The 24,168-nt window shown below is 43.4% G+C and overlaps 1 protein-coding gene across 2 annotated transcripts; it reads right to left on the bottom strand.

Moving 5' to 3' along the window:
* Positions 1–960: 960 nt before the first annotated feature.
* LOC103697557 (lysine histidine transporter-like 8) lies at positions 961–17,246 on the bottom strand. 2 transcript variants are annotated; one of them, XM_008779442.4, is made up of 6 exons: positions 16,988–17,246; positions 9,516–10,071; positions 7,498–7,631; positions 2,086–2,513; positions 1,788–1,919; positions 961–1,646 (listed from the first exon to the last, which is right to left on the bottom strand). In XM_008779442.4, exons 2-6 carry the CDS (start codon positions 9,944–9,946, stop codon positions 1,161–1,163), a joined length of 1,611 nt encoding a protein of 536 aa, XP_008777664.1. In that variant the 5' UTR covers positions 9,947–10,071; positions 16,988–17,246; the 3' UTR covers positions 961–1,160. The 2 variants fall into 2 exon arrangements, with proteins under 2 accessions (XP_008777664.1, XP_008777663.1); XM_008779441.4 differs by lacking the exon at positions 16,988–17,246 and having other exon boundaries at positions 9,516–10,212.
* Between the last annotated feature and the right edge of the window lie 6,922 nt (positions 17,247–24,168).

Consider the following 24,168-nt stretch of genomic DNA (forward strand, 5'->3'; position numbering starts at 1 on the left):
TGCTTGATTATATTATTTATTTGTTTGTGGGCATCCAGAACGGCTTTTGGCTTGCAGGAATTGGTGGTTTTTTCTTTCAGAATTAGACTAGAGTGTCGGATAAGCGTGTCTAGGTCATTTGGTAACGATTTTCAACTACTTGACCAGCTTACCAATTATACTAGTTGGTATAACTGGGAGTAAAAAAAAATGAATAGAAAGAAGGGTGAATGATGCAGCGAATAACATAGATTCTCATGTGCTGTGATTTCTACGCATTCTATTACTAACGCTTGGGAAGTGGCCGTGGTGTAATGAGTTCTCAGCATGCAGATCCGTGTACCATGTTTCATAAATTTTGTTCGTAGGCCAATTCAAGTTTTGAGGCATTCTTCGTCACTTTGATCCTTTAACATGAAAATTGGAACAATGTAGACTCTTATATGATGCTGCACAAGTGCGGGGGAAAGAGGAGAAGAAGGAAGAACAAGAGAGAGAGAAGGAAGAAGAGGTTCTAAGGATGCAGGAAGAAGAGAAGGGGAGGAGGAGGAAGAAGAAGAATAAGATGTGGGGGAAAAGAAATTCTTAATCATTCATTAAATCCTAATCATGAAAATAGTTCCCTATATATAGGGCCTAAATACACAATTTGCATAAATCCCCTTACACAGAAATAAATCCTAATAAGCTCACAAATAACACAAATAAGCCCTAAATGCAAACAAGCTCAGAAATAAAAATAACTCCTCCCAGGTGGGAAAAAATGGACCCAATCCGAGTATGACTTAATTCGGGGGCTCAGGATCATCTGGATGAAGGGTTCTGATGTCCCCATCATTATACTTGCCTAGATTTTTATCTAGTTATCCGAATAACCTCCAAACTGGTAACGTAAGCTGTCACCCTTCGTAGTTAAGGCCTCAAGTTTGAACATCGCATGTCCCGTCAGCATATAATATATGTAAAGAAGAAAAAAAAAAGTTTTGATAGCTGAAGCAATCAGGTTATGATATCATAAATTACAATCTATTACAACAAATCACATAAGAAATACATATACAACACAGTATTCTTGGAGACATAAAGGGATGATGGAGCAAATCATTTCTATGTAATACTTGAGGAATTTAATGCTGCAAGAGTATGGAACAGTGCCCAACCTTATCCCTATCAAAAGGAATCTAGTTAGGCTTAAAAAATTTGAGTTTGAGCCCACTGTTCACCATGCTCCAGACACCTCCAATAGAGAAGGCTAAGCTGAAAGCTATTCCCATCGTGCCTAGGCACCAATTCAGATACCAGTTGAAGCTGAATCTTTGGGGCTTCTTTATAAGAACCCACATGAAGCAAGGGTATGCAAAGGTGACAGGAAGTGTGAGGCCACCCAACAGGCCAGCTATGCTAGAAAGGAAAGGAAGTGCTACTCCAATGAAGAATGAGATAAAGCCATAGAAGACCCGAAAGCCAGACCGGACCCAAATTGAGCATGGACGATTCGTTCGGCTGGTGTAGCCTGCCTCGAAACTGTCAAACACTGGCATTGAATATATCTGGAAACTACTCAGGCAATTAAACACAACCAAAAGAAATGTTGTTGCTAACAGCCCCCTTGCGATATCATGGCTGTGAAAAGCGTATAGGGCATTCAGCATCCCTCCTGCAGGCATCTGCAAGGTGAATAAACATTAGCATCAATATACATGCATACGGTTGAACATATGATATAGCTAACGACTAGCACAATACGAGAATAGATTCTGGTTACCATCAGAATTTCTAAGCATGGCGATGGGATTTAAAATATTTACCAGGTTCCCATAAGCCCAAAAACCTCCAATGGCAATAGGAAATAAACACATTGCAATTAGAAGATATGCAACCTTGGCTCCTCTCCACATGGGAACATGCGCAGGATGTTTAAAAGTTGATGGCATTGTTGCCTGCAATTCAAGGTCAGCAATAACTACATGACCCAAAGAAAAGAGATGATGGTAACAATAATAAAAGAACACTGAAGACATTCTCATCCAATCCGGCCATAATATCATTGCAGCAGCCAAACCTAAAGTTCGGTAGGATAATTCTTTTGGAGCCAGGAGTTTATACCTGAATCTCTAATGCCAGATTGTGTCCTCTGAATGCAAATGCTATTATGCCAAGAGCATTCAAGATTGAGAAAACTGATGCGGTGAAAGACTGGGATCTGAGTGGCTGATAAGAGATAGAAGGGGGCCTTTCTTGGCTGACTGAGAGTACCCAGGCCATGCTAGTATAGGTGATTGCCGTTACAGCTCCAATAAGCGAGAGTCCAGCAATGGAGTTTAGGTTTGGGAGCTGAGAAAGAACAATGCATAAAGAGGTAAATACCAGATACCACTCAACAGTTGAAAGTGGGTTTGATGAACAAAGGGGCCCGCAAACTATCTGAAAAAAGAGCTTCATGGTTTCCCCTCCGATAAGAATCAATGCTGTTGCAGTTCCTGCTGATAAATAAACTGTTGGGAACAAAGCTAGCCAAACACCTAACCTTTCTCCTGAATTAAAAGAAAAAACATAATTTTGTAAATGGCAGCAAGTTAACAAGGCGAAAAAAAAAATGCTGTATAAAGCATAAACATTAGCCTCCATCTATAAATTTTTGGTGTTTTACCATGACAACGATGTACAAAAACTTAGTATAGCATGTAACATCCATTTTTGATGTTTTAGGATCTCTATTTGTCACTTTGTATCATTAGACTAATTTCATTGTTTTCACAAGAATAAATGGATGCACCATGTTGTTCATTAGAGCCAAAACAGATCTTCCATGAGCATACTGTCATGTTTAGCTGGATGTGCTCTATGACATCGTAGGCGACATAATTCACAATGTAACAGCAATGAGATCGGGTAGGAGGTAACAAAATTTTAAAATATCTGACCTGCAGCTGGTCCTATCTCTCCCTCACCTATGGATCTTGATGAGCATGCGGAGTAAGCAGCGACTGTATAGCTCAACTGCTTATGCTCATCATAATCATAGAGATCCACATATTGATTAATGCTGGAGGTGGTGTACGTATTACTGCATCATGCTAACCCACTTCTTCAATTTTTTTTTTTAAAATGTGATTTCTTAAAAACTGAATCAGGCTGTAACTATAAATGATCCACATGCTGGTTTGGAGAGGACAGTAACCAATTAAAATTTCAGTTAGCGCACTTTGCGCCGAATAACCAATCTAAATTGATGTATGACACTCAGAACAAAAGCAGAGATCATTGCCTGCTGCATATCAATTCCAACACATGGTTAAGTCTAATAACTAGCACCCATACATGACAACCAAGAATTAAATTATATTAGTAACAGCATCATGAGTTTAATCAATAATTTAGATTGCCAATATTGGACCTACTTGCCAATCAATTTATAACCACAATGACTTTTCCTGACAAATAATGTTGAATTAGAATATAACAAAGTTTAAATGACCCTAAATACGTCCTCAGAAACATGTTTAAAATTGGAGGAAGGTTGGTTTGCCCAGGTGACTGATCCTGCCATAATGTGATGTAAGACATGATGCATCAATATTGATTTTATTTCCTGCATAAACATGTTCAATGAAGCATGAAAGGTTGCTGGTCTCCGCTTCATGCTTTTAGAACACTATCAACTGGTGCACTAAACTAAGAAGATATGAAAATATATATAGAAGTCTAACAAGAGTTTAGTACCTTGCCCCTAGTATGGAAACAAAACCGGGATGTATTATTGGAGAATACACACAAGGACATAATTCACTTAATTGTATTCAAGTTAGAGCTAGCAATTATGCACCTAGCCTATCAACCCAGCCTGCTCTAGAATCCCTTAATTCACCAATCATTTTCACAAATTATGTATGGGATAGGCAAGCATGACAAGCCGGGGGGTTGTTATATAATTAAGTTCTTCATCTTTGACCCTGCCAACACCCCTGCTCAAAGTTCGCAATCTAGGTATCGGTACCATACCAATATGTTACCTGTTCGGTGTAATACGGCCTATACAGTATGGTATGCACCTCGTACCAAGATAGTTTCTGACCATTTTTTTTTCTCACTTTCTATCATGGTACTGTCTGAAATAGTATGAGTTAGTATGTATGAGGACCAGTGTGGGCGTGTGTTTAGTTCTATATCAGTTATTCGCCGAAGAGATCTTAGGTACTTATATAGGACTAATAAACTCAAAAAATACCTTCCAGTTAGTCTTTTTGGATAATGTTTTGAGTTGTCATAAATAGTATCAGAGCGGACCCCAGCTCATAACCTATGTGGACTAGGAGACACTGCAATACGGATATATCGGGCTGATCGTGGTGCTTGTGATTAGATTTGAACTTTTAGCTTGACAAGAATGTCAGAGTTTAAACAAGAAAAATATGTGAGGACCCGTATGGGCGTGTGTTCAGTCCCACATCGGTTCTTCACTGGGTAGATCTTAAATATTTATATAGGATCAAGAAACCTATATAATACCTTCCACCTAGACTTTTTGGATGAGATCCTAGGTTGTGACAAATGGTATTAGAGCGAACTCGGCCCATAGCCTATGTGGACTAGGAGACACTACAACACGGGTTTATGAAGGCTAACCAAAGACTAATCATGGTTCTTGTGATTAGATTTAAATGAATTTGAACTCTTAACCTGACGAAAATATCAGAGCTTAAATGGAGGGAGTCTGTGAGGACCCGTGCGAGCATGTATTTAATTCCACATCGGTTATTCGTCAAAAAAATTTTGGATACTTATATAGGACTAAGGAATTCAAAAAATATCTTTTTGCTAGCCATTTTGGATAAGATCCTAAGTTGTTACAGTATGGTATGGTACGTACCCTAATTTCAGACAGTATCAGTAATTTCACTTGGTTTAGACCGGTATGGACCAATTCAACTCATATACAGAACCATTCCATGGTGCTACAAGTACCTTACAAGTATAGTACAATACAATCGCCGGTGGACCTTGCCCCTACCATTGCCCCACAATTTTGGACTATTACCTTGAGTTGCCACCATTACCTTGCTTGGTCGTAGACCTATCTCCTTCCCTCATCCCTTTCTCCATTCCTCCTCTCTGTTTCACTTCTCCGTGTCTTGAATGAGTAAGGTATTGGTCCACTAATATGTCAATGTGTTCAAGTCAAACATGTCTAACCTAGTAGTACATAAGACTGGATTCTAGGTAACCCTTTGCTATGATAGTGGATGTTGATTTGAGCTGATCTGACTCAATGACACCTATAAATCAACAATAAGGGGAAAAAGAGGGAGAAAAATAAAAAAAGCGAACAACAGAAGAAACAACTCACAAAATACAGGGGGTAGTGAATACAGAATACCTTGCTGATATGGGGAAATAACCTTAAATGCAAAGGTAAAAATACAAAACTGGACTTACATGGAATGCAGTCTCTCTCTCTCTCTCTCTCTCTCTCTACTCAATGCACTAAATAGTAAATATTTGGTAAAAGATTAAAGCATCCCAAAATTGCCAAAAAATACCTAGAGATATAGACCACTGAAAGTGCCTAGAAAGCTTAAAACAAAAATTATACCCTCTGGTCATCTCTAAATTATGCATCAAGAGGGTGCAAAGGTCGACAATATCAATTGTAGTAGTGTCTTAAAATACATGATATGGCGTTTAATAAAAAGTTTACTTTCTTGATTATGATCTATACACTTTAAAAAAAGCATGTATAAATTGGAAATTAGTAAGTTTTTTAATGCTTACATCATAGAAAAACATCTTAGCATGTTATTAAAGCTGTCGATTTTGCTACTCATTTGATGCAAATGATAGAGACCATCAAAACATATGATTTATAGCTTCTAAATATTTCTAGTAGTGTGGATCATGATAAAAGATATAGATCACCAATTTGGAAAGTCCATCATTGATTGAATCATTAGATCTTTCTATCAAAAATTTAACAATTAGTGTACAGTCCAATTCTAGACCCCGTGCATATGCAAAAGAGTCATATTTCTCCAACTAAACAGAGTGTCCAATTTGATTCTACAGAGAAACAACAATTTTACAACCATGTACTACACTCATTATTGGAACTTTTATGGAGGTATTCTTCTAAGTTGACATACCATTAATGCAGCTTTTCCTTGCAAAGATTGCTTCACTTGTTGGTAGGACCTCTCTGCAAGTAAAGCTAACAAATGCAACATATGAAAAAGGAGCGGGTTAAAGTTGTCATTGTTTGATAGGAATAGGTGATCACAGACTTGGTCCAATCACATTAATATAAATCTACCCTACCTCTCTTACTATCTAGAGAGAAGCCTCTATGTGTGTGTGGGGGTGGAGGGAGGGGGATTGCAGTTTCCATTTTAGATGGTCCATCGCTGCTTTGAAATGCATAATCCAAGTTTGAATTATCAATAGAGTTCTAGCTCAAGTACTCTAATCCAATTCATTTTGCTTTTTGATTGTGCAAATTGAGAGAGAGCACAAAATGGAATTCTCCCTCACTTCATTGTGTCAATTTGAAACAATCCTCCCTTTCTTAGGGCAGAGAAACAAAAGTATGTTTGCTACCAAATGGTCCCATTATTTGTTTATAGCATCTAGCTTGTACAAATGAACTTAAAGCTTTGGTTGGCGTATAAACAATTTAGATATGCAAAATCCTTGATTATCTTGAAAATAAACTTCAGAACACTAATAACATTCTCTCCAAATAGGTTTCTGAAGACAGCATCTCCCAAAAAATTGTTTTTATCTACTTCCAAAAGATAAAATTGTGAAACAAAAAGGGAGGCCTGACTCTCCCTCAGAGCTGAGAATTGAGTCATGCACGAGTTTATTTTAGGTGGAAGGATGTGTAAGTAGGTGCACCATGTATCGTATTAGGAATATAAACTAAGACTCTTTGATAATACTTAAGCAGCATTTTTTTCTCTTCCATTATCACCCATGTAGCATGATGTCGCTTCTTTTATTCCCATTTCAACTTGCTTGTTTACTTGTTCCACAACTTCACCTTCACTGCTTCAACTTCTCAAGAACTTGAGTGCATTATCATGCTGATAATCTCTTGCTTGTTGTTGCATGTCCTCGATCATCTTCTCTACCAATCCTTCACAAATTTCACCATCACATGCATGATATCCATGTTGACTATGCTGCTACTATATACAAAACACGCATAGTCTCAATATAAATGCACTAGCATGTTAGAAGAATTTCCGTCTCAGAAGGTTATTTTGGCTTTAAATTGATGCATTTCTGGAGATAAAGAACTAAAGAGTGTGTAACCAGGATAACAAAGATTAAGTTTAGAGATATCATAGAATTCAAGTTTTGCCATGTTTGTCTCTTTATAGTAGGATAACAGCAAGTTCAAATGTTCAATCTTTAACTAGTACAAGCAACTTAAGCCTTGAAATCTCAAGATTTGCATGATTAAGCAATGCAAATTCAAATAGTTCCTACTAAACGAAAGAAGGGCACATGTGGTCTCACCAAATGCAGCCTGTGCGAGCTCCACATATCTATTGTACCTCCTGCCAGGTACAGCTTCATGAAGCTTCACTAGTATCCAGAGGGTATAAAGTTGCCAAAAGTAAGCAATAATCAATGATATTATACCCCAACTCCTGCAGTTCAAGGAAAAAAGTTTTAGAGAAATGGTATTCTAGACGACAATTTATATTGCGCTACCTTTCTTTTCTTTATAATGTCCAGTGGAAAATGTGTTTATCTGCAAATGTAGCAAGGCTAGTCATGCTTTAAATGTGGCATCCAGGCTGCGCTTGTGTTGGAAGGCATTTCATTCTTCAAATGGACTAAATTTCATTGGCTTCTTCATCGGATCAGCAACCAGCATGTTGCGACGCAGGTACATCAGAGTTACTGTTCTTCATACAAGTATTTATGATATACAGTGGCTTGTCTTTTGATCAAAAGGAACGAGTAATGCGGAGACGAAATCCAAGGACAGATGAAACAACAGGTCAAGAGGTGCGGTTATCGCGATAACCATTATTACAAGACCTTATGCATAAATCCTTCCCAAAGTATTTATGGTCATAACTGCCATCAGGAATCTGTCATGTAGCATAAAACCAAGGCAGCCCAATGAATGAAGTTTCCGTCATTCATTCAGGGATCTGGAGAGCATCAGATGTATACAGTCTTGCTGTTTGCATCCCCGTCATTCATTCAGGGATCTGGAGAGCATCAGATGTATACAGTCTTGCGGTTTGCATGTTTCAAATCTGTGACCTCCAGACCACAATAAAGCAACGTTGGCTTGCGCCACGACTCACCCTCAATTTATAGTTAAAGAGAAGCTAAAAAATTATTGAAATAGCAGAAGCAAATGGAAGACGAGAAAAGAAATCAATTGCAGTTAGACAATCGAGGGTGAAGCGAGCAATTCACTGGTCACTAGTACTAGTCCCCTCCACGGAGAGGCAGAGAGGTGCCCGCGTAAGTGAGGCAGAAAGTCTGCAAAGCCTATGATGCAGACATATCACGAGATTGGAGGAACAGGAATATCGCTCTACGTTGGTAACCCCTCTTGGAACGGGATGGTGCCGTGCCATGCCATGGGGGTGGCATTCTCATTCATTATTACGTTTTAAATAACAACTTTAATTATTTTATTTTATTTTTTAAGAATATGTGCCCTGTTCCATCCCATCTCTCTGGCCCTTCGGATAGCTACGCATACGGAGGGAAGGATGCGTCAACTTGACACGCAGACGGAAGCTCACGCCTCCCCTTTAAATCCAACCCGTCCTTTATTTATTTATTTTTCGATCTCTCAAGAAAATGGACGAAGCGAATTGCTATCCTTTATTTATTACGTTGTCCAGTGATGTTGACAGTCGGAACAGCCCGAATGCACGGTCCGGTCATTAGCAAGCCGGGTGCAATCATCACATCCATCACCAAAAGCGCCTGCTTCGGCCACTCGATCGCGGCCAGGGGAGGGAAGGGGAGGTCTAACAAAAGGCAGCAGCGCGTGCTAAGAATAAGTCATCCCCTCCAATCCCGCTATCCCTGTTTAATAAGATAACATAAACGAGGCGACGGCCGCTAATCCTCCGGTAAAGAGGCCTGCTGCTCCTTGTTTGTATCGCATCAAATGAAATCAGAGAGGCCGGTCGGGAACGGTAACTTAGTTCCCTCCCCGCAACATCACCATCGATCACTGGCATGAACATGCTTAGGGAAGCCTATTGCAAGGGCGCACTCGCCTTCTCCCTGTCCGCCACTTCCCAGCAGCCGCGCTGCTGCAAATTACCCCCTCAAAATCTACCACCAAAACTCGATCCGTCGTACGGATCAGAGTACCCGGCCGATCGTACTAAACGCCGGCGGTAGGCGGGGATGGTCATGTGTGACCACTAAACTTATTCATGAAGCAAAGTAACAAGAAAGGACAAGCAACAGCAGGCGCGAACGGAAAGAGTAAAAAGATGGGAGAGGAGAGAGAGAGAGAGAGAGAAGAGTCGTCGGTGTGCGGATCATACCATCCGAGGAAGGCGAAGGCGACGGGGAGGACGAGGGCCTGAAACCCGATACCGGCGTTGAGGTTGTGGAATGCGGCGTAGTGGGCGTTGCCGTTGCGGGACTCCGTGATGGGGAGCCACGCGTCCTGCGGGTTGAGCCGCGTCAGGTGGCCCACCTCCTCCAGGTACGCCCGCAGGTTCACCAGCACCCGCTTCACCGGCGTCCCCACAGACGGGCTCAGGAACCGCGGGGAGATCATCGCCGGCGTCGGCGTCCATGACTTGTTGGACAGGGAGTGGGAGCCCCCGCCGCCTCCCCCCGGACCCCGCGGCAGCGGCGACCTCTGCCCCGACGGCGTCACCGTCTCCGGCGTCGACACCCCCCGTGGCGTCGCCGGTATCGACACCAGCTCCGCCTCCATCCCCATTCCCCCCCTGGCGCCCTCCTCCATCTCTCTCTCTCTGAAGCTCGGTCTTTCTTCCTCGATTTCTGTCTTCCCTTCTTTTTCTTCTTCTGGCCGGTGATTTATGTGGATAGCAGGCGTCTCTGCCCACTCGCGCGTGCGTGAGTGTCAGTCTGTCAGGGATCAGGGTCGATGAACGGACAGATGGGTTTGTACACCAAATAAAAATTGAGAGAAGCAGCGTTGGAGAAGGGCGAGAGAAACAGAGCGCGCAAGCAGAGGAGACAGGAGTAGTACTACTACCACTACCGAGAGAAGTGGGACCAGAGAGTGAGTGCGTGCTATGAGTGAGCGATAGTCTGCTTTTTAAATTACTAAAATGCCCAGCGTCGCTTTATATTTGGAAGACCCGACCAATAATTTCTCCCAAATATAAACCGACGCTGGGCGTTTAAGTGGATCGATCCAACCGAGAACTAGCATGCATAAAACATATTATTAAGAAAAAGCAACTATGCATATTTACGCATGCTGGTTCCTGATTAGACTGATCCTCAGCTCAGCTATAAATCTGGTTTATCTAAAAATTTTATTATGAAGCAGAGATTAGCAAAAAGAATTCCATTCTACGGTCGGTACAGCAGCTCAGTTGTATGCCAGACCAATAATATGCTGCCATATGAGAAGAAAAAGAGATCCTTCTCTCTTTCTGCAGAGGAGTGTGGCCGGCTGGAATTGAGGAGAAATTATATCCTACACTTGATGCGCTACCTTAGCAATTACTAGGTCAAAAGAAACGATCACTACCCCGTTCCTCACTGCCCACTTCCGAAATGAAGGCACGCGCATGAAATGAACAAAGGTTGGCTTATTCGATAAAGACCAATCCACACACCCCCCCGCCCCCAAATGGCATATGGAGATAGGCATAATCAACGAGAGTATCACCACAGAGGCCTCGCACTGGAGGAGCGGGGCTCGGTCGAAGATGCGGGCAAACAGGTTGGGGCCCAGGCAGTGATCGAGAATGAGGTGAAGGGAGTTAGCATCCTTGTAGGCGGCATGGATTTTGGACAATGTGGCGGTTCATGGTGGAGGTGAGCTCATGGATCTTGGGCTCCTGCGAGATTGTGGTCGATGGGGTCGGGAAGGAGGGCCTTGTCAATGAATTTCATGGCAAACTTCTTACCGAAGGCCAAAGAGAAACTATAATACACCATGCCCAGTCTCCCCCATCAAATCCATGCTGATGGGTTCCGCATAGAGGAGTAGATTGGTGGTGCTTATGATTGAGCTAAGAGTGGAGCGACACTAAAGAGGTAAAGAATGTGGGCTAGGATTTCAAAAGAGAACGAAGAGGAGTGGGGAGCATTCCCTTCCTCTTTTTAGTCCTTAAACTGGAGTTGTGTTGATGGCGACGCCACTGGAGGAGGGGGTGAGGGAGGAGGCAAAGCAAGCATAGAGAGTGATGCAGAACCGGAATCAAGATTGTTTTAAAAATTCTGGCTTAGTTGAGTCTAATTGGGTCCTTGTTAGGTTGATTAGCTAGGGTCTGTTACTTAGGGTCTGAGTTAAGCCAAATTAAGAGTCTGTTTGATTAGGGATTTAGGGTTATTGGTGAAGTATAAAGGATGTAAAGAAGCAGAGGCCGCCGGCTTCTTCTTCATTGTTTTCCCATGAATTAAAAAAAAAAAAAACAGAAACTTTGCAAAGCTCTGTTAAGAGCCCAAACCCCTGTTCTTCTTTGTTTGGGTGATTCAAGCCAACAGTGGAACAGGGACATCATCTTCTTCACCTCGCCTCTCCCCGCATCATTTGGTAGCAGAGCGAGGATTTTCCTGGTTCGATGGCAGATGGCGGTGCGGCGAGTGCTCCTCCCGGTGATGATGATCGTGGGATGCCGGCGTTGTGGGCGGCCGTCCGCGGCTTGGAAGGAGCCGTCCGTGACATCCAACAAGCCCTTCAAAGCATGCGCGTCGACATCAACCGGGAGCGACTGCAAGCCCGTGAGGATCTCCCTCACGGTCCACCGATGCCGGCACGGGATCCACCCCACCGACGTCGGCAACGGGTTCTTCCGGAGACGTCCGACGAGGAAGAAGAGGAAGCGGTCCACGGGGCGTTTGGTGGACCGCGACTGCATCCAGGTGACTTCGGCTCTGTTGGGGGCGAACGGGCCGGAGGACCCTTCGAGCGATGCTTTCCCGACGGAGGAGCGGCTAACGACGGCGGTGGGGGGCAGCGTCCAAGGAGGAATCGGCCGGAGGCGTTCGACCACCGGCGAATCCAGGTTGGGGACGGCGTCTTCAGCGAAGCCAATGAGTTCCGTGGACAACGACCCTGGGGAAATCAAGGTCATATGGGCCGCAGGCGTGATGGATTCGACCGAGGACTTAACCGTGGAGATTTGGCTTTTGACGCTTGGCCCCCTGATGAAGATGCAATCGCTGACGAAGTGCAGGAGCCATATCCACGGATGAACAGGGCCTATGCAGGAGGAAGACATATGGAACCCATGAGAAATAGGTTTCCCTTGTGGCGCTCGTGACAGGGGCTCCCCTGATTTCAGATTGAAAGTAGACCTCCCTGCATTCAACGGCAATCTCCACATTGAGGGATTTTTGGACTGGTTGGCCGAAGTAGAAAATTTTTTTGATTATATGGAGATCCCAGATCAGAAGAAAGTGAAGTTGGTCGCGTATAAATTAAAGGGTGGAGCATCTGCATGGTGGGATCAACTGCAACATAACCGCCTACGGCAAGGGAAGATGCAGATCACCACCTGGCGCAAGATGAAGCAACATTTGCGTGGCCGTTTTCTCCCGCCTGACTACGAGCAGTCGCTCTACCATTAGTACCAGAACTGCCGACAGGGCCCCCGGACGGTGACCGAATACACTGATGAATTCAACCGCCTCAATGCCCGCAACAACTTGTCAGAAACAGAAAATCAGCAAGTGGCAAGGTACATTGGTGGGTTGAAGCCAGCCATCCGAGATCAGGTGGATTTATATCCGGTGTGGAGTCTGACGGAAGCTACAAGTTTGGCCTTAAAACTAGAGGCGCAGGCGACACGAAAGGCACACCAATTTCAGCCCATGACTAGAGCATCATCCTCGCGCTCCACCATGGCAAAGCAGAAGACTGTTGAAGGGGCGGCCACCTCGAGTCAACCACCACCGATATCCACATCGAGAGGAGCCGGAAATTTCAGCAGGCAGCAGGCGGCCCCAAAAGGTAGTGGCAACCCCTACGAGAAACCCATGCCTATAAAATGTTACAGATGTCGGGAGGTTGGGCATCGGTCTAACGAGTGTCCGAAGCGACGGCCAGTCCACGTAGTCGAAGCTGAGGATGAAGAAGAAGTGCCGCAGGAGGAGGAGGATCATGAAGAGGGGCAGACCGACGATGAAGACGTCGAGGTGACGGCGCCAGATCAGGGAGTTCTGGCTTCCTTTGTAGTTCAGCGAATTTTATTTGCCCCGAAGAATGAAGAAGAATCGCAACGCCACAGCATCTTCAAAACTTGCTGCACTATCAACAAAACTGTGTGCAACGTGATTATTGACAGCGGCAGTAGCGAAAACATTGTTTCCTCCGCGTTGGTCCGTGCGATGGGATTGAAGACAGAAAAGCACCCGTCTCCTTATAAGATTGGATGGATTAAGAAAGGAGCTGAAACGAGGGTAGAAAATGTATGCAGGGTGCCCTTGTCCATCGGGAGGTACTACAAGGATGAAGTGGTATGCGATGTGGTGGATATGGATGCATGTCATGTTCTACTCGGGCGTCCATGGCAGCATGACACAGATGTTACATTCAGGGGCCGAGACAACACATACTTGTTCCGATGGCAGGGTAGGAAAATTCTGTTGGTGCCCATGAAAGAGAAGCCTACCCCCAAAACTTCTCAAGTGGAGGGGAAGTCTTTCCTTGCAGTTTCTGGTGCGCAGTTCATGGCGGAACTCAAGGGGGCTGAAGAGGTTATGGTGTTGATTGTTAAGGGGACGGAGATGCCTATCCTGCAGCAGGTGCCCGAGGAGTTCAAAGAATTGTTGACAGAGTTCAAAGACATCACTCCTGCAGAGTTACCAAATGGACTGCCTCCCATGCAAGATATTCAGCACCATATTGATTTGGTGCCTGGTGCAAGTCTTCCCAATCTGCCTCATTACCGCATGAGTCCCAAGGAGAGCAAAATTCTGCAGCAACAAGTTGAAGATTTGATCAAGAAGGGGCTGATCCGGGAGAGCATGAGTCCGTGCGCGGTGCCTGCACTTTTGACGCCGAAGAAGGATGGGAGTTGGCGTATGTGTGTGGATAGCCGTGCGATCAACAGGATAACAGTAAAATACCGGTTTCCCATACCCCGTTTGAATGATATGCTCGACATGTTAGAAGGAGCCAAGGTCTTCTCCAAAATTGACTTACGAAGCGGCTACCATCAAATCCGGATTCGCCCTGGTGATGAGTGGAAGACGGCGTTCAAGACGAAGGATGGGTTATATGAGTGGATGGTCATGTCTTTTGGCCTATCCAACGCACCGAGCACCTTCATGAGAATAATGAATCAGGTACTAAAATCATTTATTGGAAAGTTCGTCGTCGTCTACTTTGATGATATTTTGATCTATAGTCGCAATGAAATTGAGCATAAGGAGCACTTGAGAGCAGTTTTGCTTGCTTTACGGGAGAATCAGTTGTTTGTTAATCTTAAGAAGTGTCATTTTGTTACAAAACGCTTGGTGTTCCTGGGATTTGTTGTTGGGGCTGATGGCATACAGGTTGATGAAGAGAAGGTAAAGGCAATACGGGAGTGGCCGATTCCTACAAATGTTAGCCAAGTCCGCAGCTTTCATGGGTTAGCGACATTCTATCGGCGTTTCATTCGGAACTTCAGTACCATCGTCGCTCCCATCACCGAATGCATGAAGAAGGGCCAATTTCAATGGAAGGAGCAGCAACAAGCAAGTTTTGAACTGATAAAAGAAAAGCTAACCTCTGCACCAGTACTAGCATTACCGAGTTTTGAGAAGCTATTTGAAGTGGAGTGTGATGCTTCTGTGGTCGGCATAGGGGCTGTTTTGACCCAAGAAGGACGGCCCGTGGAGTACTTCAGTGAAAAACTTAGTGAAGCACGGCAAAAATGGACAACCTACGAGCTAGAGTTCTATGCCATCATCCGGGCGTTGAAGCATTGGGAGCATTACCTTATTCAAAAAGAATTTGTTCTGTACAGCGACCATCAAGCCTTGAAGTACATCAATAATCAGAACAATTTGAACCGAATGCATGTTCGTTGGGTAAGCTTCTTGCAGAAATTTTCCTTTGTGTTGAAGCATCGGTCCGGGCAGCAGAATCGGGTGGCAGATGCTTTGAGTCGACGCAATGCTTTATTGACTACCATGCAGGCAGAGGTCGTGGGGTTTGAATATTTGAAAGAGTTGTATGCAGAAGATGAGGATTTCAAAGATGTATGGGCAAAGTGTACAAGTCATCAAGCAACTGGAGACTTCAACATTCAGGATGGCTATCTATTTCGCGGCAATTCCTTATGTATTCCCAGATCCTCATTGCGAGAGAAGCTGATTAGAGACCTTCATGGTGGCGGTCTTAGTGGGCATATGGGTCGGGACAAGACCATTGCCAGTCTCACGGAAAGGTATCATTGGCCGCAGTTGAGAAGAGATGTTGGAAAATTTATTCAAAGGTGCTATACTTGCCAAACAGCGAAGGGACAGTCGCAAAACACTGGATTATATATGCCTCTACCTGTGCCAAATGCTATTTGGGAGGATCTGTCGATGGATTTTGTGTTGGGACTTCCCCGAACACAAAGGGGTGTAGATTCAGTCTTCGTGGTGGTGGACAGGTTCTCCAAGATGGCGCATTTCATCCCTTGCAAGAAGACATCAGATGCATCCCACATTGCAAGGTTGTTCTTTCGGGAGATTGTTCGTTTGCATGGGGTACCACAATCTATAACGTCAGATCGGGATTCCAAATTTTTGAGTCACTTCTGGCTTACTCTATGGAGGATGTTTGACACTTCATTAAATTTCAGCAGCACTGCGCATCCTCAGACTGATGGACAGACGGAAGTGGTTAACAGGACACTGGGTAATTTGATTCGTTGTATCTGTGGGAGCACCCCGAAACATTGGGATTATGCCTTGGCCCAAGCAGAGTTTGCCTACAACAATGCTGTCCATAGTGGAACCGGAAGGTCGCCTTTCTCCATTGTCTATTCAAAGGCACCAAAGCACGCATTGGATCTGGCGCGCCTACCGAAAATTTTGGGAAAGAGCGTGGCTGCAGAACATTTGGCAGAGGAGGTTCAAGCTATACAGTTGGAGGTGAAGAAGCGCCTCGAGGACACAAATGCTAGATACAAATCAACGACAGATAAGCATCGAAGGCACAAAGAATTTCAAGAAGGCAACATGGTGATGGTTTTCCTGCGCAAAGAAAGATTTCCCGTGGGAACTTACAGCAAATGGAAGCCAAGAAAGTATGGCCCATACAGAATTTTGAAAAAGATCAATAACAATGCTTACGTTGTGGACCTACCAGATGATATGGGAATTTCAAAGACTTTTAATGTCGCCGATATCTATGAATACCATAATTCCGAAGAGCATTTATATCCAGATGCGAACTCGAGGACGAGTTGAGTTCAAGTGGAGGGGACTGATGCGGAACCGGAATCAAGATTGTTTTAAAAATTCTGGTTTAGTTGAGTCTAATTGGGTCCTTGTTAGGTTGATTAGCTAGGGTCTGTTACTTAGGGTCTGAGTTAAGCCAAATTAAGAGTCTGTTTGATTAGGGATTTAGGGTTATTGGTGAAGTATAAAGGATGTAAAGAAGCAGAGGCCGCCGGCTTCTTCTTCATTGTTTTCCCATGAATTAAAAAAAAAAAAAACAGAAACTTTGCAAAGCTCTGTTAAGAGCCCAAACCCCTGTTCTTCTTTGTTTGGGTGATTCAAGCCAACAGTGGAACAGGGACATCATCTTCTTCACCTCGCCTCTCCCCGCATCAGAGAGAGAGAGAGAGAGAGAAGAGAAGGGAAAGGGAAGCAAAAGGCTTACCAGTTAATTGGGTGATTGGTGGCAGCTCCTTGTGTCACCGAATGGGGGAGGGGCCCGGTGGTGGAGGCGGATGCCAAGATTTCTAATTTCAATGCAAGGTAGGAATTCGGGAGTGGAAGGAGGGAGGGACGGATAGGAAAAGACTCGTCATGAGTTAATTGGATGGTTAGTGGCTATCGATAGCATCTCTTGATGGAAGCAGATGGGAAAGAGGCTTGGTGGTGGCGGTGGAGACCAGAGTTGCCAACTTCAATGAAAGTTGGAGACTCAAGAGAGAGAAGAAAGGGGACGATCTCTCTCCTCTTAGATGGTAGCATATTATTGCTTGGGTCCATTGCTGAGCTGGTACATAAAGGGTAGGATATCTACTCCCCAGGACAACGGTTAAGCTTGTGTTTATCCAAAGGGCAAGCCCGACTTATCTCCCACCATTATGGTCCGTGACGTAAATTTGTGTAGAGCCAGGGGCATAACATCCTCCAAAATATTAGATGATCGAAGAGATTTGACGTTGCCAATCACACCTTCAACGTTGAGGAGATTCCGTCGCCCTCTGCACTGCACCCGAGACCCGGAAATATATTTAACGATAATAACAAGAAAGCCCATTCGCAATCCACTGCTGATTGCTCGATTTTGCTTTCTAGGCGAGGACAGCATGGTCATTCTGTTTCATTTGTTTTTTTTATCTTTTCTGAAAGTGTGTGTACGGCGTCCCGGGGGGGGGGGAGGACAGCGAGGAATGGGCAAGAAAGACGAGGTGGCGTTGAGAGCCGTTCCTGTCCTGGTATTTTTTTTTTTCTTTTGCTTTTTTTTCCGTTCTCATTTGCTTTCTTTCCATTCATTCCCCGTAATTTCCTTTATTTCTATCGTTTTCGGGTCCGGGTGTTCTCCATCCAAATCACAAAAACAGGCACACACTGTCGTATTGCTTTTGCTCCGTTCATGCATTTGAAATACGATTTGGACATGACGGGGCTTTGATGATGTAAAGGATAAAGCTCATCCAGCATAACCAAAAGACTCCAACCTGTTAATCAGTTAAACCAAAAAACCAAAAAATATTGTTGCTAGACTATGGGATCTGATAGAAGTTGTTATGGTAACAAACATTATCTAATAGAAGTTGTTACGGGATCTGCATACTTATCATGCAACTAATATCTGTTTATATAATGAGATCCAAAACTTTACAGATTGGTGACAGAACCATTCTAGATTTTATTGTATCTTTCATGGTATCAGAGCCAAAAGACCAACGTCGTTCATGGCTTCTCACGATTCATCTTCAACCTCAGTAAATTCTTCCTCCACTTCAACAACAAATAATCCTCCTTCCCAAACACAAACTCTTACCAATCGACAGCATACTTTTCCCCTCAAATTAACTAGAGACAACTTTCTTCTCTAGCAGGCCCAGGTGGTCCCGTACCTGAATGGCCAGAAACTCATTGGCTATGTTGATGGGACCAAACCCTATCCACCACCTTTTCTTCCTTCTTCCTCCACATCAGCTGCTCCTGTCCCTAATCCAGAATATGATGCTTGGTACTCGCAGGATCAAATTCTATTGAGTACCTTGGTTTCCTTCTTATCTGAGAGTGTTATGCCTCAGATTGTTGGTCTTTGAACCACCAGAGACGTCTGGTTGGCCCTTGAAGGGGCATTCTCATCTCACTCAAGGGCGCGGATTATGCAACTCCGCTATCAACTCTCTACCATGAAGAAAGGGACTCTTTCAGTTGCAGATTTTTATCAAAAAGTCAAAATTATTGCAGATACCCTGGCTGCTGTTGGACAGCCACTCCAAGACTATAAAATGGTCTCCTACTTGCTTGCAGTTCTAGACTCGAGTTATGATTCCTTCGTTACATCTGTTACAACTCCAGTCGAGCCCATGTCTTTCTCTGATCTATATGGGCATCTCATGAGTCATGAATTGAGGCTTGAACAAATGTCGGGAGACATTGTTATTCCTGGTGCTTCGGCTAATGCTGCAGTATGTGGTGGTTCTACCAATCGTGGTCGTGGTGGTTCTAGCACTTGTGCTCGTGGTGGTCAATCATCAAACTCTTTTCAGCAATTTAATCATGGAAGGGGAAGAGGTCGTGGCTGTGGAAACTCTCAACAATCTCTATTTCGTCCAACTTGCCAAGTCTGTCATAAATAAGGCTATACGGCATTGACCTGTTATCACAGGTTTGACCATACCTATCAAGCTGAGCAACAAAATCAATTTTCTGCCTTTCTTGCTGCACCAGATGGCCCTTCCGATAGCAACTGGTACTGTGACACGGGCTCTACAAATCACTTGACCTCTGACCTCAGCAATCTTAATCTGCATTCAGAGGAATATTGCGGAACTGATCAGATACAAGTCGGAAATGGTTCAGGTTTGGCCATTAAACATATAGGTTCTTCTACTCTTTCCACTCCTATCTCTTCTTTTACTCTAAACAATCTTTTACATGTACCTGATATTCGGAAAAATCTATTGTTTATTAGTCAGTTTACTGCCCAAAATAATGTCTTTATCGAATTTCATGCCACTCATTTTCTTGTTAAGGACAAGGTCACGGGAGGAGTTCTTCATCAAGGCCTGTGTAAGGATGGTCTCTACCCTTTCTACCTGCACAAGCACTCCCCTACCAGTCCTCAAGTGTTCGTTGGTGAACGCGTATCTCCTTCTTTATGGCATTGTCACCTTGGTCATCCAGCTCCTCATGTTGTTCAACGAATTCTGTATCAATTTGCTCTTCCTGTTGCCAATATTAAAGAGTTAGCATCTGTTTGCGATGCTTGTCAATGCGCCAAAAGCCATCAGCTTCCATTTGAATTATCTCAGCATAGGTCGCGTACTCCTCTTGAACTTTTGTTTTCCGATGTTTGGGGGCCTTCGCCCTCTCTTTCAGTTTCTGGTCATAGATATTATGTTTGTTTTGTCGATCATTTTAGTCGGTACACTTGATTTTTCTCTATAGCAAGAAAGTCTGATGTGTTTTCTATTTTTAACACTTTCAAGTGTTTGTTGAACGTTTGTTTAACAACAAAATTAAGGCCATTCAAACTGAATGGGGTAGAGAATATCGCTCGCTTCACTCTTATTTTTCAGCCCAAGGAATTCAACATTGCATTTCTTGTCCTTACATGCATGAGCAACAAGGTTCTGTTGAAAGAAAACATAGGCACCTTGTTGAGACCAGCTTGACTCTCTTGCATCATGCTTCTGTCCCTTATTCTTATTGGGATGCAGCTTTTTCTACAGTGTGCCACTTGATAAACCGATTGCCCACTCCTGTCTTAGGCAATATTTTCCCTTATGAGAAACTGTTTGGCCAATCTCCTAACTATAATCTGCTTTGGAATTTTGGTTGTGCCTGCTGGCCATATTTGAGGCCATATAATTCTCACAAATTAGCACCCCGTTCCAAGCAATGCGTCTTTCTTGCTTATGGAGTGAATCACCGTGGCTATTGTTGCCTTGATTTGTCTTCTGGCCGAGAATTCCTCTCTCGACATGTCATCTTTGATGAACATGATTTTCCTTTCAAATACCACTCGCCCAGCACCATTCCAAAACCACCTGAGACACCACCACCACTCATAACATCATCTATTATTCCTCTTCCATCTCTTCCTATGTCATCTTCATCTAATATCAATGTCTCCTCACCGTCTCGTGACTCCTCTCCCCTAGTTGTTCCTCCAAGTCAAATACCTCAGTCATCCCCTTCACAAGAGCCCTTCCCTATGTTCTCTTCTCCTTCTTTGGATACTATTTTGTCCTCATCACCACCTTCAGATCCACCAAGTATCTTAGGCCCACCTCCCCGTAGCCATCCCATGACCACAAGACTCCAAAACAATATCACCAAACCTCGGCTACATCCTGATGGTTCCATGCGATATCCTCTGTCCAATGCTCTCTTGGCTGAAAATGCAGTTATTCCTCCTGAACCTACGTGTTTTACGAAGACTTCTAAATTCGAAGAATGGCAGGCTGCTATGAACAGCGAGTTTGATGCTCTTTTGCGTAATAACACTTGGACTCTTCAATGAATATTGTGGGCTCTAAATGGGTTTATAAATCCAAAACCAACTCTGATGGATCATTTCAGCGAAGTAAGGCCTGTCTTGTGGCAAAAGGCTTCACCCAACAACTTGGTGTGGACTATGATGACACCTTTAGCCCAGTGATAAGCATACTACAATACGCACAGTTTTATCACTTGCTGTTTCTTAGGCCTGTCACATTAAACAAATTGATATTCAAAACACTTTTCTCCATGGTGTTCTTTCAGAAGAGGTCTATATGCAGCAACCCCCTGGCTTTGTTCATCCCCAATATTCTAATCATGTGTGCAAGCTGAACAAGGCTATCTATGGGGTTAAACAAGCCCCTCGGGCTTGGTTCTCACGATTTAGCTCCAACTTAGTCGAATTGGGCTTTTATAACTCTAAGTCTGATCTGTCACTATTTATTTTCAAAGGTTCAGATATTACACTATATGTCCTCATTTATGTTGACGACATCATCATCACGGGTTCTAATCTTCAAGCTGTTAATCAGTTAATCCAGTCCCTTGGATCAGATATGGCAGTCAAAGATCTTGGTGACCTGCACTATTTTCTTGGGGTTGAGGCCCATCAGACTTCTTAGGGCCTCCACCTCACTCAGCACAGGTACATTATTAATCTCTTAAAGAAGACCAACATGCTTCATGCTAAGCCTATCTCATCTCCCATGGCGTCTGGCCAGCCACTATCTCAATTCACTGGACCCTCTTGTGCGGATCCTAGCATCTACCGCAGTACTGTCGGTGCTCTTCAATATTTATCACTCACAAGGCCTGATATTTTCTACGCTGTCAATAAGGCTTGTTAGTTCATGCATAATCCTACTGAGGCCCACTGGACTGCCGTCAAGCGCATTCTCCGATATCTGAAGCACACAGTTGATTATGGCATTTACATTTGGCCCAGCAAAATTTTTACCTTGTATGCTTATTCTGATGTAGATTAGGCCGGTTGTTCAGATGATAGAAAATCTACAAGTGGATACTCTATCTTCTTAGGGCCCAATCTTATCTCTTGGAGCTCTAAGAAGCAGACCACTGTTGCTCGTTCTAGCACTGAAGCCGAGTATAGGGCCCTTGCCCACACCACGGCGAAGATTACCTGGCTTCAAACACTTCTCAAGAAACTTGGTGTTTTTCTCCCCTCCTCACCAGTTTTATGGTGTGACAACATTGGAGCAACTTATGTTACTGCTAACCCCATCTTTCATGGCCGAATGAAGCATGTGGAAATTGATTTTCACTTTGTACGGGAGAAAGTCGCTCGACGTGATCTCGAAGTTCGGTTCCTTTCAAGCAAAGATCAGCTGGCCGATGTTCTTACCAAGCCGATTGTTTCCACCAGATTTTCCTGCTTAAGATCCAAGCTCAACGTTGTTCCTTCACTGTTGAACTTGCAGGGGCGTGTAAAGGATAAAGCTCATCCAGCAGAACCAGAAGACTCCAACCTGTTAATCAGTTAAACCAGAAGATATTGTTGCTAGGCTATGGGATCTGATAGAAGTTGTTACGGTAACAAATATTATCTAATAGAGGTTGTTACGGGATCTGCATACTTATCATGTAACCAATATCTGTTTATATAATGAGATCCAAAAGCTCACAGATTTGTGAGGAAACCATTCTAGATTTTATTGTATCTTTCAGATGAAAATGACTGTCCCACCATAGGTTCCCTACCATGCATTTAAGCATCTGCCACTTTGGCGCTTCATCTGTATCTTGCGCAAGAGACTGGAGTACGTTCCAACATTCTCCCCCTTCCCTTTTCTTCCATTTGTTATACATTTTTTTTTTCTAATACTAAAAATCCAAGTCGATATCAAAAATATTCTCAAAGGATACCTGTGGAAGTAGGGATGGAGCCGAGATAATTTTTATATGCCAGAAGTCTACGTTCTTCAATTACCTCAAGATAAACTTCAATAGTAGTATATTTAATGATGAAAGTAGGAGGAGAGCCGGATTTGTGACCAAGATCCCCAACTCTAGACTTATGGAGGTAGAAGGTAGTCGTATCTATGATACCTCTATCTCCAGAGTGGAACTAAAGGCTGCTTGGAAGAGCATTACCTTTGTGAGACTCATTTTAGAAGCGGATTATATTAACTTAAGTTTGCATGGAAGAGCATTACCTTTGCGAGACTCACCTTGGAAGCAGATTACATTCACTTCGAAGGAGACTTTGTTGTGGTAATCGGGTGCATCCAGGGCCATTACAAGACGACTTATGGCATCCATTGCTACAAAACATTCACAATTGACGAGGGACTGTATTGCCTTCTAAGCAACTCATGTCTATAGGAAGGCAAATAGGGTAGTTGGCTGGTCGCCTCCTATGTTGCTCAGTATTCTAGTAGTACTCTATAGAACATTTACAAGACTATTCCTTCTCCCCTTTGCCATCTCTTATTTTCTAACTTTGTTGAATGTACTCGTACTAAAAGTGTATGATCTATTCAACCAATCAAAAAACAAAAACAAAAGATGCTGGTGCCTTCCTCAAATGGATCCTTCTTGTGAGAACCAGAAAAATGGAGAATTTGTTATTTTTTTCACTTTATGACATAGCTTCCATCTGACATAATAGAAGGTCGGTCAAAGCTACTGGTTTTTTTTTCATTTCGTCAAAAAAGATCTAGGGAACAAACCATCTAGACATACTCTTAGTATAATATTACCAAAAAAAGGAGAAGAGTACACTGCTCGTTGTGATATGTGGGAGGAGCTAGATCACTACTAGACTTTCAAGCCTTCTGTAGTGATGATATTAAGACTACATTATGGAGTTCCTCGTAAAATAATACCTTGTACTGAAGCTATTTCCTTTCTCACATAAACCCTTTTTTGGGTGGGACATGTAAGCAAAGAAGTGTTTCTAGTATTGCATCCTATTGTGATTAGCCTTTCATCTCGATGAAATAGGCTGGGTTAACCTCATTATTTTCAAGAAAGAGAAGAAGAAATATCTCATGGACAATTTTCCGAATATGCTAGATACCCAGTTCATCTCAACTTCTTTCCTTCCAACAATTCTACCCCACCCACCCTCACCCACCTGAAACCCCAATCCTCTCCCTTCGCCATTATTGTTGTACACTATTT

The sequence above is a fragment of the Phoenix dactylifera genome, chromosome 6 (genome assembly GCF_009389715.1).
Source record: "Phoenix dactylifera cultivar Barhee BC4 chromosome 6, palm_55x_up_171113_PBpolish2nd_filt_p, whole genome shotgun sequence".
Lineage (NCBI taxonomy): Eukaryota > Viridiplantae > Streptophyta > Magnoliopsida > Arecales > Arecaceae > Phoenix > Phoenix dactylifera.